The following is a 15,596-nucleotide window of genomic DNA, read 5'->3' as shown; positions in this document are numbered from 1 at the left end:
TAACTACCCTTAATATCTTTCTTGCAGTAGAAAATATGAAAAATCGGAAAGACGAACGAAAGAAAGACGGAGAGAATAATTTTATTTGTAAAGAAAACACTTTAAATTAATATGTTTAGCCTCCTTGTTTCAAGCCCCTAGGAGGGGTAGATGTCATCTTGAGAATCTTAAGTGGGAAGGGGGGTCAAGGGGCACATCGTTTTAAAGGGCATTCAATTATCTTTAAATTAGTTGCTCCTTTGTCGCCTTTTGTCTAGAGGTTTCCAAATAATCGCGTTTCAGATTTGTAGAAACAATTAAACTTTCCTGCATTCAGATCTCAATTTTCAGGTTAGTGTTTACACAAAAACGATTGTATTGGGTCTCCTTGTAATGCAAATGACTAGAAAAGTAGGTTACACTGTTAAAATCGTTGAGTAACAGGAAGAAAATCTAATTGCAAGAAAAAAATAATTGATTATTTTACATCGACAAAAATTACTTTTTAGTTGTGGAAGATAAATGTGTACAATAATATCCATGGGACCTACTGAGGCACTATATTATAATTGTTCAGAAGTTGTCAAGTTTCCTGTAAACAGTAATAATGAAGTCCGTTTTTGAACTCTTCTCTAACATTTCAAAAAAATGAACAGGAAATTGACCGGCATTCTGCTACAATTCGATTTTTAAGATTATCAATATCAGCAGGTTGTGTTTCATAAACAATGGACTTAAGATGTCCCCAAAGATAGAAGTCTAAGAGTGTTCAATCCGGTGATCTTGAAGGCTATTCAATTGGTCCCCTACTGCCAATCGATCTATGCGGGAATATCTTATCAATGTTAGGGAGAGTTCGGTAATAGACTCTGGACGAAAAGCATTAAAGTAACTAATGTAAAAAGAATTGAACGACCTTTAAAACAATGTGGCACTTGCCACACTACCCCCTTTCCTATTTAAGATTCTCAGGGTGATATCTACCCCTCCTAAGGGGTTAAAACGAGGAGGCTAAAAATATTCATTTAAAGTGTCCCCCTTACAACAAAAATAGTTTTTGAGTCATCGCCAGGCAACTGTCAACAGGTAATGAATGCACTTCCGTTAATGGTATTTGTTAGTACAAGTTAAACACTCAAAGAAAAATTCCACTACTAAAAGCCTTCTTCCGTTGCGAGAATTTTTTTGAATTTACCATGATAAAAACACGCTCTGCTGAAAACGGTGATTGGAAAAGGGCAATGGGCCACAAACCGCAATCGTATAACCCGATGTCCTCGTAAACTTTTTGCTTTGCAGGAAAAGAGGCCACCCATGGGAAAAGTTAACTGAATAATGAGCGAACAGGTAAATTGTCATTCTAATGTCATTGTAAGGGGTGAATGTGGTTCTTTCGCTCTCGAAAACAATGGCGAAACTACGTACTTTCCCCCAGGGGATCAAGGAAATCAAATTTTACGTTCAAAAAGAAATCCAATTACTTTTTATCTATTCCTGATCTACTTATAAATTAGAAGACTAGTAAAAATATTGAAATTGTAAAATGATTATTGCGTTAAACAAGTTCAATATTTTATGGTTTCTATAAATATTATTTGAAGTTATTATATTGTTGGGGCGTCCCGTGACTCACGCCTTTTCTTCAAGATTTATTTATTTATTGAAAAACTCCAACAAACACCACCTAAGCAGCAATTCTATGATAGAGCGCTTGGTTAACTACAATAACAATATTTAACAAAAATCTATACTAATCTAATACTGCTAAACAAACTAAATAACCTAAAAACAGATACATTTACAATATGCTAGACATTAATTCTAAAAATCACTTAAAAACTGTCATTCAAAACTTTTTTTGAATGACAAAAAGTATTTTTTAATATTCCTTACACTGCAGTTAAAAACATCCAAATTACAACAATCTTTCAATAACTTATTACACTGACTCTGCATGTGGTTTATAGGGGATATACTAAAAGGACTGCAAGAGAAAAGGTCACAAGTGTTTGCTCTCAAATTAATCTTTGGCACATGAAATACATATAAATACACGATGTATATCTAACACCACTGACAACATTATATAGGAATAAAACACAATGCATGGCTCTTCTTTGTTCCGACGACTGCGTATTAAAGATCATAAGCAAGTGTGTTGTTGGCATAAGGTAAGGATATACATTGTATCTTTTAACATACAAGTGTCTAAGAAACCTTTTCTGTACTTTTTCCCATATGACTGAGAAGCCCATATGACTGATGCATACTCGAGGTGTGGTCTCACCAATGCATTATACAAACGAATTGTAGTATCTATATGAAAGTGCTCAGAATTCTTAATCACAAACCCCAGAATCTTGCACGACTTGTTTGTTATGTTTGTATAATGTTCACCAAATTTCAAACTCGCCTGCAGATGCACTCCGAGAAATCTACATGTTGTCTTTCTGACTAGAGCGCGCTTGTTTACATTGTAATGACCATCAATAAAACTTAGTTTACGTGTAAAGGACAAGACCCCAGATTTTTCTTCATTCAGAAACATACCATTGTCCTTAAACCAATTGGCGACCGCATTAAGATTTTCCTGCAGTTCTAGGCAATCCTTTAAGGTGCGGACGACCCTAAAGAATTTAAAGTCATCTGCAAAACCCAGAAGTGTATCTCAAACAATCCGGTAGAGAATTAATGAAAATAAGAAAAAGCAATGGCCCCAAGTTGCTTCCTTGAGGAACACCCGAGGTGGCTTGAAACTTTTTAGAAAGGCATCCACCAACCTTGACTTGCTGAAATCTTAAGTAAAAGTATGATCTTACAAATGCAAGGGCTTTATATGAAAAGCCAATCTCATTTAGTCTCCGTAAGAGAATTCCATGGTCAACCATGTCAAAAGCGTTTGAGCAATCAGTCATTATCACGTCCAACTGCAATTTATTGTAATCGCCTCACCAGCAAAGTTAGTCAAGACAAACAAATTGCTCACTGTGGATACTCCCGGTAGGAAACCACGTTGTTCCGGTGCAAATAGGTTTCCAAAACTTTCCATAATGTCATTGTACAGAATGGTTTCAAAGATCTTCGCGAGAGAGTTCAGAATACTCACAGGTCGATAATTCTGCACTTCCCCAACGTTACCCGTCTTAAATATTAGAGTAATAATAGATTCCTTAAGTCTATCTGGAAAAGCATCTATTTTGAGTGAAAGATTAAAAAGATGTGACAGTGGCCGCAGAAACACATCAGAGCACCCTTTCAGGATATAGCCAGGAACACTATCACTGCCAGTTGCTTTTCTCGGTTTTAATTTATGTATACTTTGTTTTACATGTTCTTCAGTTATAAGGGAAAAGTTAAAAGATTCCGATAAATTACCCTGATAAATGGAAGAACCCTGGTAAACTGAGCCAAAGTACTGAAAAAACTGGAGGCAATGTCCTGACAGCCATTAAATTTGGTTTCATTCAAGAACATTTCCTCGGGAAAACCACCACTTCTGCTCCTGTCCCTTATAAATGACCAGAAACTAGTAGGATTCCGCAAAACATTATGCTAATCCATACATTATTTAAAATATTTTTTGAATATTTGAAGTTCGAGGGGCCCTCTGAAGGTTGGGGACCGAGGATACAGCTTAAGCTAGCCCGGTTCCACCGTTATAGGTGGTTCAGTTAATCCGCCCCTGGCTGACAAAACTGCCGAAATCCAATTCTCAATACAACCAAATGTGTTGTACTGCAGCAGACTGAGGGGTTTGTTTGCAAACCAATCCGACCAAGTTGGTATCCGGAGACAGGTCGTATCGTGAGTGCCGGCATGACTTGCTTGTTAGCAGACTGATCGGACCGACTTGGTCAAATCGTCGAAACACACGTTCAAATTGCATCCGATTTGGTCGGATACAACGAAATCGTCCAGACGGTGTTGTACGTGAGTGCCAAGCTTTATGACTTCTGATTAGATTCTTATGACTAAATTCTGGTAACGTAAAATCTTATTGACTAAATGCGCGTTTCTGCTGTGGCTTCTTTTATGCCTAAATCACGCTGATCATAGCAGAACCGATATGATCATTATCTTATTTGAAGTCCTTAACAATATTGCGTTCCTGTTACCTACATCATTTAATATATGGAGGTCAGAAAATTGCATGAGCTTTCAGGCTTACAACAGATCATCAATCAGATTCAATAAAAATTAAATTTTTCTGGGGGCCTTCTGAACAACATCCGCACTGCTAAAATCTTTAAAACACACTACCAAATGCTTTTCGATTAGGATTGGGTCAAAGTTATCTGTTGTGCTTAATCCATCCGTTTCCTTAATGTAATACTTTTGTCATGAAAATCTTTACTAACGTTTATTAAAGATATTAATTAGAAAGCTTTCGGGCTAATTGATCATTAAATTTATTAACCATGAATATTCCCAGAATAACTTGGAAAGCAATAAATTAAATGACATTCCCAAGAATACCATAAATTTGATTTTTCATTCATTTGCGTAAAGGAATCTGTGATTTCTAGATCGCGATTCAGCGAAAAGTAATGAATTGCTAAAGAAAGTGGCTGCATAGAGGGAGTGATCTGATTGCCAGCAAAAATACTAACTAAATGTAAATTGATAATTACATAGTTGTTATGCCAATAGCGATACTGTGAAATTTGCATCAATGAATAGATCGAGTCGAATTATCCGAGAGAAACTGCTGAATCGTTGGAAGTTTTTAAACGATTTAGATTCATGTATTAAAAATTCGCTTTGTCGATTTGGAGCACCGTGCTTTGTTCATTGAGGAACTACCAAATAAAGTTTCACTAAGGGTGACTACCGACCATATTGAGGGAAGTGCTGGGCTCGCAAATGTAGTGTGGCCATGAGGAAATTTTGGAAATTATATTTGAATTCCACATTTCAGCACAAGAAAGCGCATTCTAAAAGTAAGTATTAAATGCCTAAGTTTTCTGAAAATTTCCAAAATTAAGGTATAGCTTTGTAACATGATTTTGATTCAAGGCTTGTTAACCCACCGAGCTTGATAAGAGTTGCAGAAGCTACTGAATGTTTTTTACATTTAAATCGCTATAACTTCTAAATTACTTTCATTGTTCGACTTGATGCTTTTGAGTGATTTTAAGCTTGATTGGAAGAGAGGTATAAAATTGCTTTTCGCTGTCGTAGTTGAATGTATTCGTTCTAAACAACATTGTTGAAGAACGCAATTTATAACAAAAAGCGTTTTTTAAGTTTTAACGGAGAAACGTAAATAACACGTTAACACAATAATCTATTTAGTATTAAAGGTCGTGCATACATTTTTTTCAAGACAAAAAATAACAACAGGCCAGGACAGGGTGGAAAATGTTGCTAAGGTTCCAGCTTTAAGAAAAAATAAAATTTAAACACGAAAACACTGGAAATTTTGATGGGGATGCAGTTTAGCAGTTTTTTTGCGATTTGCGGCGATACATGCCGTCCTAGCGGAAAACGTTCAATGGATCTAAAACTTTTGTTCTTAAGGCTTTTTGAAATAATCTCAAATTAACCGTCAAAATCACAAAAAAAATCACTGAAAAATTTACATGAAGATCTGTATGTCTATTTTGGCATTGAATAAGCATGAGTTTTTCGTAGTTCAGAAGGCGACTAGTTGTCCAGTTATGCACATTTTTCGAAAAATCTGCCCTTTCTTTCACGAATAAATGTCGAGATATATTTTATTGCATTCGGAAGGTCAAATATGTGACCGTAAGAATAGATGTCAAATTTATTTCTAATTATAGTTGTATTCCAGCTTTAATATGTATATGCTAAGATTTTATGTGATTTCTTTAACGTTTTAAACATGGTTTGCGTTAGTGGCTATAATAAAATTCTTTCAACTGTAAAAATCATACCATAGCTATCTATACCTAAACTCCGTCCACTATAACTATGGTCGCACGTCATGAATCGTCTATCGAGCGTTGTTGCCATACCCTCTATAAATTCTCGAAGCAGTATTAAGTTATCTCAATGCTGCCTCGCTTTTGCTGATTATTCTTCACGGAATCATAGTTTATTTGAAAAGCACAAATGTGACAAGTACATGATAAATGCAACAAGCAAACGTCAGGTGTCATTCAAAAATGTCCAATCAGTCTACGATCAATTCGGCAGCATTGTAATTTTCACCAAGCTAATAATGTTAAAGATGAATGTAAATAATCAACGAACATCGCTTTAAATTAGGTAGTGTCCTAAAGTACTTCCGCATTTTATGATTGCTTGAGGTTCTCCAATGCCCAAAGCAGAACAAAAAAGTTCGACTTATCACACAAATTTCATGCATGATTGTTTTTATGTTGGTAGTCAAATTTTATCACTGATGACTTGCCACCAAAGTTATAGTGTATGTAGTATAGGTTTAAATAATACATGAAAGCGTCCCTATTCAGTTTGCGGCAGTAGGATTTGTCTCAAAAATATTAACTTTTCCTCAAAAAAAAACAAGCAAATAAAGCCTTGTGGGACATTTGCAGCAGTCATTATATCTTAAAAAATTCGAAAATGCCGCTTTACAACCAGTTCACCAATGAATAAATGAGGAGCATAACCACATGCCAGACAAAATGATATAAAACAAATTTTTGCAAAAGATAATTCCAGTGGCACTTAAATAACTGTTTCGCCTTAATTAAGTATTTGTAATATTACTTAGATTGTTTACTCATTTTTTTAAACGAAATTACTCACATTTTCCAGGTTTCCTCTCTGATATTTCCAAAATAGCAGCAAAACACAATTTTAAATTACGACATCTAACATCTTACATTTCCGAAAATAGAACTGTGGTGCACCAACAGACTGTACTTAGACTAGATTCCAACGCAAGGTGTTTCCTAAGGTGACACCCCCTAAATAGTTTATTTAAAAAAATAGTGAAAGTGCAACACCAAATTCAAATTTGACATCAAGTATTTTTTTATATATAAACACCCTATATATTTTAGGACATACCTGTAGTATTTTTTTCCTGATTTCAAAAATCTATATTTTGCTTATATGTATTTGTAATTTTTGTAAGCCGTTTTTCCTAAATTACGTTTTAAAAATTATAAATAGCAACAAATTAAAATAGCGCTGAAATTCGACAAGGCTTACCCTCCACCCCATAACGGTCGACCGGTAGCACTTTTTTTAATGAAAATGTTGATATCTGGAATGGACGCGAGGGTTCTATTCCATGGCCTTCAAATAGCCCCGACCTAACGCCACTTGATTCTTTCTTTGGCGTTATTTAAAGAATATTGTGCATGAGACTCTAGTTAGAAGCCTTAAAATGGTGGATGCAATTAACGATATCAATATTAATGATCCTCTCTGTAGTTTTTTGTTTCATTTCAGGCTATATTAATTTGTCGCTATTTTAAACTTTTAAAATATAATACAGAAAAAAGTCTAACACAAATCTAGCAAAGTGTATATTTGTTGAAATCAGGAAAAAATCCAATCGATCTGTCTTAAAATATATAGGGTGTTTCAATAAAAAACCCACTTTATGTGAAATTTTGACATTTCCGTGTTTTACATATTTTTTTAAATTCAGTAAATGTAAAAAGTCGGAGTAAAATGAAACAAATTTTATGCTGATCACTTTCACATTTTTTTTTTAATAAACGATCTAAGGGGGTGTCAACTTAGGAGGAAACACATTGACACAAAAATACGCTTTTCCAACTCCATATTATCCAAGCATATTTAAGAAATTGCAAGGGAATATGGAAATTATCCTTCAAGTGCCTATGGAGATCTGAACCTGAAAGAAGAAATAATAATCAATTTTCCACATACCGAGTGTATTTTATCCATAAGGTCACTAATTTGTTCCTTGCTACACATTCTGGAATTCACTTTTTACAACTTAAAACCGAATAGAGGATGAATGTGATATACGGATTCGCAAAAACTCAAACTTCATATCTACAAGGTACCCATCCGTTCGTAGGTACTTGCGATTTATGCGCGCACGTTTTTATATATCGCGGCGTCTGTAACCGCACGCGTCCTACAGGTACCAAAGTGAACCACTGACTAGTTGACTAGTAGCAGGTACGTTAATTTGTTGGTGCTCGAATCGCGCGGTACCTTCTCTTACTCTCTTTTGTTGAATTACTTCCACCTGTATTTGCCGCATGGGACAGGTGCACTGATATGCGGAAAGCTAGCTTTGAATAGGGGTTTAAAATCGATATGCACCGAACACCTTGAGAGGCATCAAACGGTCAACAAATAATGGAACGTGCGAGTTTTTATATTTAAACACATGGTTTTCATAGATGGGATTTTATGGACACCGCGCATTTATTTCGGGGCATGCAGATTTCGGGAAAATTTTACAAATTCGGTGTCTGCATTCGCCTGATATGAAAAATACATATTTCCTTTTCAATGTGGATCAGTGACTCAAGTTTGACTCATTCCCTATTGATGTTCAATTAATGGTAACCATCTAGGCTAGGAGATCAAGCCTTCGCTTTGCGGTTAATAACATGCTGATCTAATAGGACACCCTTTCCGGAGCTTTTACTGGAAAATTCAGTTTTTTACCACTTTCCACCCATTGAAGTTCACTACTTCTTCGTAAGATAACAAAGAAGATCCATGTTAGGGTGACGCAGCTTGAAAAGGTTTGCGCATTTACCAAATTTATGTTTGTATCAGAGCCTAAACTGTTTTACATTTTTTGGTTTATTTCTTTAGATTTTACTAGTTTTGGTTAGCACTGGTTAGATTGGTTAAACGCTCTTTTTAATAATGTTTAAGGTAAAATGATTTCTGTTTTCTTTGGCCCTATATCTTCACATGTTCCCTTACCCGATTTACGAATAAATCCACCTGTGTATCTATGTGTTAAGCTAAAAAAACGGAAATTGTAATTAAGCTTTATGCAGTTATTTTTTGTGCGAGTTATTTCTTCTAATATGTTTCCTCTACTATCTCATCACCATAAACTAACTAACCCAAACTAACTCCTACCTAAATCGAGAGAAAAATTTAAAACTCCCCTGTACAAGGTGATTGATTTAAAAAATTTAGTTTAACACTTTTTGTCATAAACCTCAATGCAGGTACCAAAATCGATTATAAAGGTACCCAAGTGCCGTTGAAATGAAAACAACTACATTTTGTAACTGACCATTTTTCACATAAATAGAGAATTTGTGCCTCCATTGGTAAAATGGCTCAACTGTTTTTTAATTTCGCATATTACCATTTCTCACGACATTTTTTGTAAAAATTTCAGGTTTTTGAGAGAATAATTTTTTGAAATATTTTTTTCTGTATTCCCTCATCTCCTCATACAACACTTTCAGATGAGTGGCGTTAATTAAAATCACCCTGTACAAGGTGCCTGATTTAAACCGTCAAACATGATACTACCCTGACCTAGCCATAGAGATGAGAACAAATGATGAGAACCATGAGAACATTCACCGATGAGAACAAACTACCTCTAGATCACATAAAGAAAGTACTCAATATACGAAATATCCCACGGAGTGCAAGGCAATATTATGTGCTAGGCTGGGACGAATCTGCCCAAGCCCTGTACAAAGAACACCAAGCAACCGGCGGCACCGATAGTAGTAAACAAATCTTGGAAGAATTAAACGAATGCAAAAAGGAGAAATTGGACCTCCCAACTGAGTTTTGGTTTGTCTGCAAACCGATACAACCAAGTTGGTCGGATCGCCGAAACACACGTCAAATTTGATCCGATTTCGTTGTAACCAACAAAATCGGGCGACGGCGTTGTGTTGTGACTGCGGGCTTCACTGACTTGTTGGTAGACTGATTGGACGAACTTGGTCGGATCGTCGAAACACACGTTCAAATTGCATCTCATTTCGTCGCATACAACAAAATGGGCCCGCCGGCGTTGTACGTGAGTGCCGGACTTAATATCGCTTTTGCCAAAAAAGTGTAAGTCTCAATTTCTACCCCAAATTCCTCGGCCTTACACTTACCTACAAAAACATCTGGAATATGCGAGTCAAGAGTCGTAACAATAGCATTAGGAAACTGGATGGGACCTCATGGGGACCGACGCCGCAACTCTGCACACTGCTGCTCTGCGAGGTCAGAGCTTATCCCGTGGAATGTTATGCCCCTGTGTGGGACCGGAGTGCCACATACCAAAATAATACAAGATGTAGATGTTCACCAGAACGACTGTGTGAAAATCGTCACGGGCACCCTGAAATCTAAGGTGGAAATCCCAACAAAAGAAAGTCGAAATAATAGAAAAGTGGCCGCCCGGCAGGAGGTGCAATGTTAATACACCGACGGCTCACAGGTGAACTATACGGCATGGTCTGGGGCGAGCGTGTACAGATAAGACACCAACAGGAGAGCGTCCGTTTTGCTGGGAAACTGAACGACAGTGTTTCATGCCGAATTATTTGCCGTCCTAGAGGTTTCCACAGTTGCCGGGAAGTTACAGGACCAGACAGAACCAGATAGAGTGATCGAGATCTACTCCGACAGCCAGCCTGCCCTCAAGGTACTCTTAAGTGTTAAGATGGGCACTACACCGATCCAGGATTGCTGGGATACCTTCAACAAATTGGTAGAACAGAAATAAATAAACCTAATCGACAGGTGGGAACGCTCCAAAATAAATGACTGGGCTCTTAGAGGCACCACAGAGATGTGGGGAAAGGCGAAAAGGTGTAGGCAAGCCAAATAGTTCATAGGAACCCCAAGTGACAAGTTAGGCCAAGGTAACAGGGCCGGTCAAATGGTTGATGTGAAGGAATCGCTGGGCCCTGAGAATTGTGGTTGGAGTCATGACAGGCCACTGTGTTCTGAACAGACACCTACACCTACAAGGAATTGGTGATAGCCGTGTGTCCACAATACGGAATTGCGAAGGAAACATCATGCCACCTATTATTATACCTCCACACTCTCCCCATCAACAAATTGTCTTCCTTTCAGTGGAGGCGGATCCTTGTCTTTGTCAAGGAGACGGGACGCCTAGGTGGCGAAAATCAGGAGTGGTGAGGTGAACATGGATCGAAGGGGAATGGTGAAAAGGGCCTTTAAGGCCTACTCACAGGAGCCATCGAATCCCCCACAATTCTACTAATACTATTACGACCCTTAAATCTACACCCATTCCCTGACTGCATACTATCAGTAACATTCCACCCCCATAACTAAGACGGAAGGTTGCCACTGCAAGAGAGCGGGCTAAACTACAACATCATAATCACCCACAGGACCTTTCAATTTACGGGACCCTAAACAACCCTCCACAAAACCTCCTCAAAATCGAAGCTCCTTATGGGCTGAAGCAGAACATAACTACCAGACCAAAGAAGACTGGCGCCATAAATGGAACGTGGCACCAGTACACAAACAAGACATAGCAGACCCAACACCTGCTCTACCAGGTTTGATCTGAAGACAAGCACTTGGAGCAGACTGGATGGAATTAGGACAGACCATGCAAAATGCAATGCCATGATGTATAACTGGGGACTTTGCGACTCCCCAGCCTGTGACTGCGAAGCTGATGCGCAAACTGTGGAGCATAATGACCTTTGTGGAAGGACCTGGGACCGTTGGAAGACATTATCAGTGTGACACCCCTTGCACTCGACGCGCTGCGTTTCCTGGATATAGAGCTCTGGCTGAAGTACTAATCCCATCTGTCAAAGCAAATTATACTTTTACGAAGAACTGAAACGAATGTGGAAGTAGCAAAGTTCCACACCAACTGAAATAATACGCGATAGTTTGAAACTCTGAAACTTCTACTGACCTGAACAGAGCAAATCGGTGAGAGCAAATTCACCTGCTCTAGACCACGTGAAGGACGATTATAATAGAAACGTTGTAAAAGAAATAGGTTGTGAATTTGTGAATATTGAATTTCCGTCTCACCGATTTTAAGCAACCGGCAATACACAAATTCCCCGGTAGTGCTCACGTAGACTCCTGAAAATCAGGCCCCAGGTGCGTGAAAAATTCACTTCTTGGCCGAGGATCGAACTCGGATCTTAGGCATGGCAAGCGGATGCGTTCATCACCACACCACTGTGACCACCCATATTTATATGAATTTAATGAAAAAAAAAATTCTTCGCAGATGCTATCAAATTCAATGTTGCAATTTTCATTTCCATTATTGAATTGCTTCTTTTTCAAAATAACCTTCCATAGCACGAATTAAAAATCGCTTTATACAACGCAACTGATTTAAAATTTCAAAGATTATGTCATGTTTAAGATATTAAACAGATGGAGAAAATTTTCAGAACAGTCCAAAATCTTGAATTTCATACACCTCGGCCTTCCTCTCTCTCGATATTCTCTCGAATCTCGAATAGCTGAACAAGAAAATTGCACTGAATGCAACGTTCCAACTTTCCCTACACATTGTGATTTATTTCCAAAAAAAATCCAGATAATCCCTTGCAAAATGTGTCTCGCACTGGCGTGCCTACTTGGAAAGGTAAATATTAATGCTTTATTAATATTTCATAAATTAGGACACGTTCGGCATAAGAACGTACTCATTTCTAACACAGGAACTAAAGCAAGTTCTCCACTTAACACAATCAAGGTAAATACGCGCTTTATTCAAAGTCGGTAACAGTACATCAAGATTCTATTTAAAATTGTGAAAGTTGCACCTTTATGCAAATTCCATCGACCCGTTATTGTTTATTTATTTATAATGGTATTAATTTATAATTCTCAACGCGCGTAGCAAAAGTTTTCTTTTTCCTTTTGCAAAAAAACTCACAGTTAGTTGCATATTTAAATATGCACACGCCTTGGAAAAGTCCAGCGCGTGACGCTATCTGGTTTATTGCTTTCTGTCTTCTTCCACGCTATTTACATGAACGCAGTCCAAGTAGTAATTTTGAGAGTATTATCTGTGGTATGATTTTCAGGATTAATAGGCTTGAAATCAGTCTCGTAGGTCCCCGAAATTAAAATTTTTAGATGTAAATCGCCTGCTGACCATGATACCAAAAATTGTTCTTAAAAACATGCTTTTCATCATCATTTGCAAAGATAAAAGAGTGGAACTCAAAATCTCAGCAGCAAAATTTGATATTATTGTGCTCGATAATGAATTATCCGAAAAATAAATTTAAATATAGCAACGTCGGAAAATTACAATTTTTATTCTCTGTCAAAAAAAACTGGAAAATCTTTATTATTTTGACTACGATGATACGTTGCTGATTTATTCAATGGGTGATATTTGCATAAGTTTGCGGAATTTATATGAAACAGAACAAGTGGCAACATTGCGAGAACCTGCCAAATTATTCACTTTTTAAATGTGTCCAAAAGTGACACATCCTGTCGGTTTTTTCTAGTGATTTTTTTATTCCAAGAGTGCTACAGTCAGTTTCAATTTTCCAAAGTTTTTAAAATTTCTTCAAATTTATATTATCTTTTCGGAAAACTAATTCTCTCAAAATGACATGGTTCTTCAATTTTCTTTTTCTTTTTTTCTCAAAATTGCTTCTGAAAGGTTTTTGAAAATTGTTTTCGGTTTAATAGCATTTTGTTTCAGTGAAAAGTTTTGTTAACAAAATTCCAGAATGTTTGAGATCAAATACCCGTATATTTAAAAAAAATGTTTTTTGCTGCGGACGTTTTTCTCTTAATAACTCTCTTATTAATCCTCGATCCAGTTGGATGATTAAGACTAGGTTGTGAAGAGCGCAATCTTCTGTAAAACCAGCTTTTTAGGCAATTCAAATCGGTTAAGAAACGTAAAATTTATTACAATTTGAACATCGAGCATCAAAAGTTTCCATTTTACACTTTAGGTAAACTTGAGATGATTAAGCGCCAAACAAGCATTTTTAGACACGAAAATCGCACCTTCTTTAAACAAAATGAATGTTCCTTAAAAATTACCATTCAGAACACTAAACGCGGTTAGAAAATTGGAAAGTTATGAAGGTATGACGGCCGGATATCCAATTTTTAAGCCAAAAATATTTCGAGTTCTGCAGATTATTGAAAAACAAGCCTTGCACGATGACCAAAGTTTAGTTCAATTTTTTGAAAATAGTTAATTTGTGTGTTAGGGAACCGGGTCAAAACAAGGTGATTCAAAATTGGCGTCATTCCTTTTAAGGGGTGATAGAGGCTCCCTTGGGGAGTACAAGAAAAATATTGAAATTTTTTTTTTAGAAAATTTCTAGAAGATATTAACACTTGAAGATCGAATTTCAACTTTGTTATTAAGCAATATTTTGAAATTGTTCCATGTTTAATTGGTAGCATATTGGAATACTTAAGCATTCAAAAAGAAAAACTACGATCTTTGCTTCAAATTACGAAAATTTTTAATATCAAAAAAGTTCTCTTCTACAATTTTTCATTCATATATGTATTCACGTATCGTAAATAATTATTTGTCGGGAAACTGTACATCGGGTTAAAATTTTAGCAGAGGCAAAAAAGTTTCAAAAGAAGATCAGCTAGTAGCTGAAAAAAAGTAAATTAATATGTGCATAAACCGATTTTTTCCGCAGAATGCAGTATGAAATTATGCAGATTTCATTAACGCTTTTCCTTTGGGACATGTGAAGTAGAATTGACCGACAATTTGCCACTATTCGCGAAATGTGCTTTTTTCTGTGCCTCGTCATTTTGCATCCTCATAATGAACACCTAACGTTTCTTTAAAATGACAGATGGATAGAGAGATAGACAGATAGATGAAATGACATCAGCTCACATCAGTTTTTCGTTTTATTCCCGACAAATATAGTAAGAGAAAATGTGAATCTGGAAAACAGCAGCAATATTCACTGCTTGTTTTCTCAAACGTACAATTGTACAGTTGTTAACTGTTGTAAAACACACAAAATAAGAATGTCGTATTTAAAATTCCGCCTAGTTCTTTGATAAACAGCCAACTTGTCTGCAACATCGTTCAGACAGGTTGATTGGGTAACCAAAACATGAAGGACCTCCACCTACAAAGTGGCTCTTGTTCAGTTCATATCAATGCGTTACTGAACATGAGTGCAATTTTGAATAATTGAACCTGACGGTTGCTTGTAGTTTTTAAATCAGTTTATTAATTTGCATTTGTTTGTATGTACCAGATGCATGCAGTTCACTTAGAAATAAGCTTGATCAATGCTCTCTATATTCACTGAAGAAGGTGATGACGTCATTCTCCAATATCATTTTAAAATAGTTGCCGATAGCAGAAAATTATTTGATTGTCTATTCATTGCCATTAGTATCATTTTCAATAATCATGCTACGTAGTTTTGAAAAACGATATAAAATGTAGGTCTTTTGATAACGGTAAGGTCTTTCAGCCACTTACTTTTCATTTGATTGAGCAGATTAAGTCGAACATTTTGAGTTCTTTCAAGTATAACTCTGGTAATATTGTGTATGATGATTAAGACACTTAATCTAAAGTATAAAATTTTCCAAACGTGTGAAATTATAGATCCGAAAAACATATTGTATTTTGAGCTCTAGGGTCTGTCGGTAGATACATGCATTAGTTAAAATAATTTTGTCATATTCAGATATTTGTCAAATAGTACATTAATATTCAAAGGAACTTA

The 15,596-nt window shown here is 36.5% G+C and overlaps 1 protein-coding gene across 1 annotated transcript in view; it reads right to left on the bottom strand.

Moving 5' to 3' along the window:
• Positions 1-8,136, bottom strand: part of LOC109541358 (disheveled-associated activator of morphogenesis 1) — a 79,944-nt gene extending 71,808 nt beyond the window's left edge. Inside the window, exon 1 of the mRNA XM_048662847.1 lies at positions 7,813-8,136. Within this exon, the coding sequence (XP_048518804.1) occupies positions 7,813-7,860 (48 nt within the window). The 5' untranslated portion in view covers positions 7,861-8,136. The remainder of the gene's footprint in view (positions 1-7,812) is intronic.
• Between the last annotated feature and the right edge of the window lie 7,460 nt (positions 8,137-15,596).

The sequence above is a fragment of the Dendroctonus ponderosae genome, unplaced genomic scaffold (assembly GCF_020466585.1).
Source record: "Dendroctonus ponderosae isolate FM_Combo_2020 unplaced genomic scaffold, Dpon_F_20191213v2 Dpon_F_20191213_1, whole genome shotgun sequence".
NCBI classification, from domain to species: domain Eukaryota; kingdom Metazoa; phylum Arthropoda; class Insecta; order Coleoptera; family Curculionidae; genus Dendroctonus; species Dendroctonus ponderosae.
The sequence above is the reverse complement of the archived record's forward strand: the minus strand, read 5'-3'. Positions and strand labels throughout refer to the sequence as shown.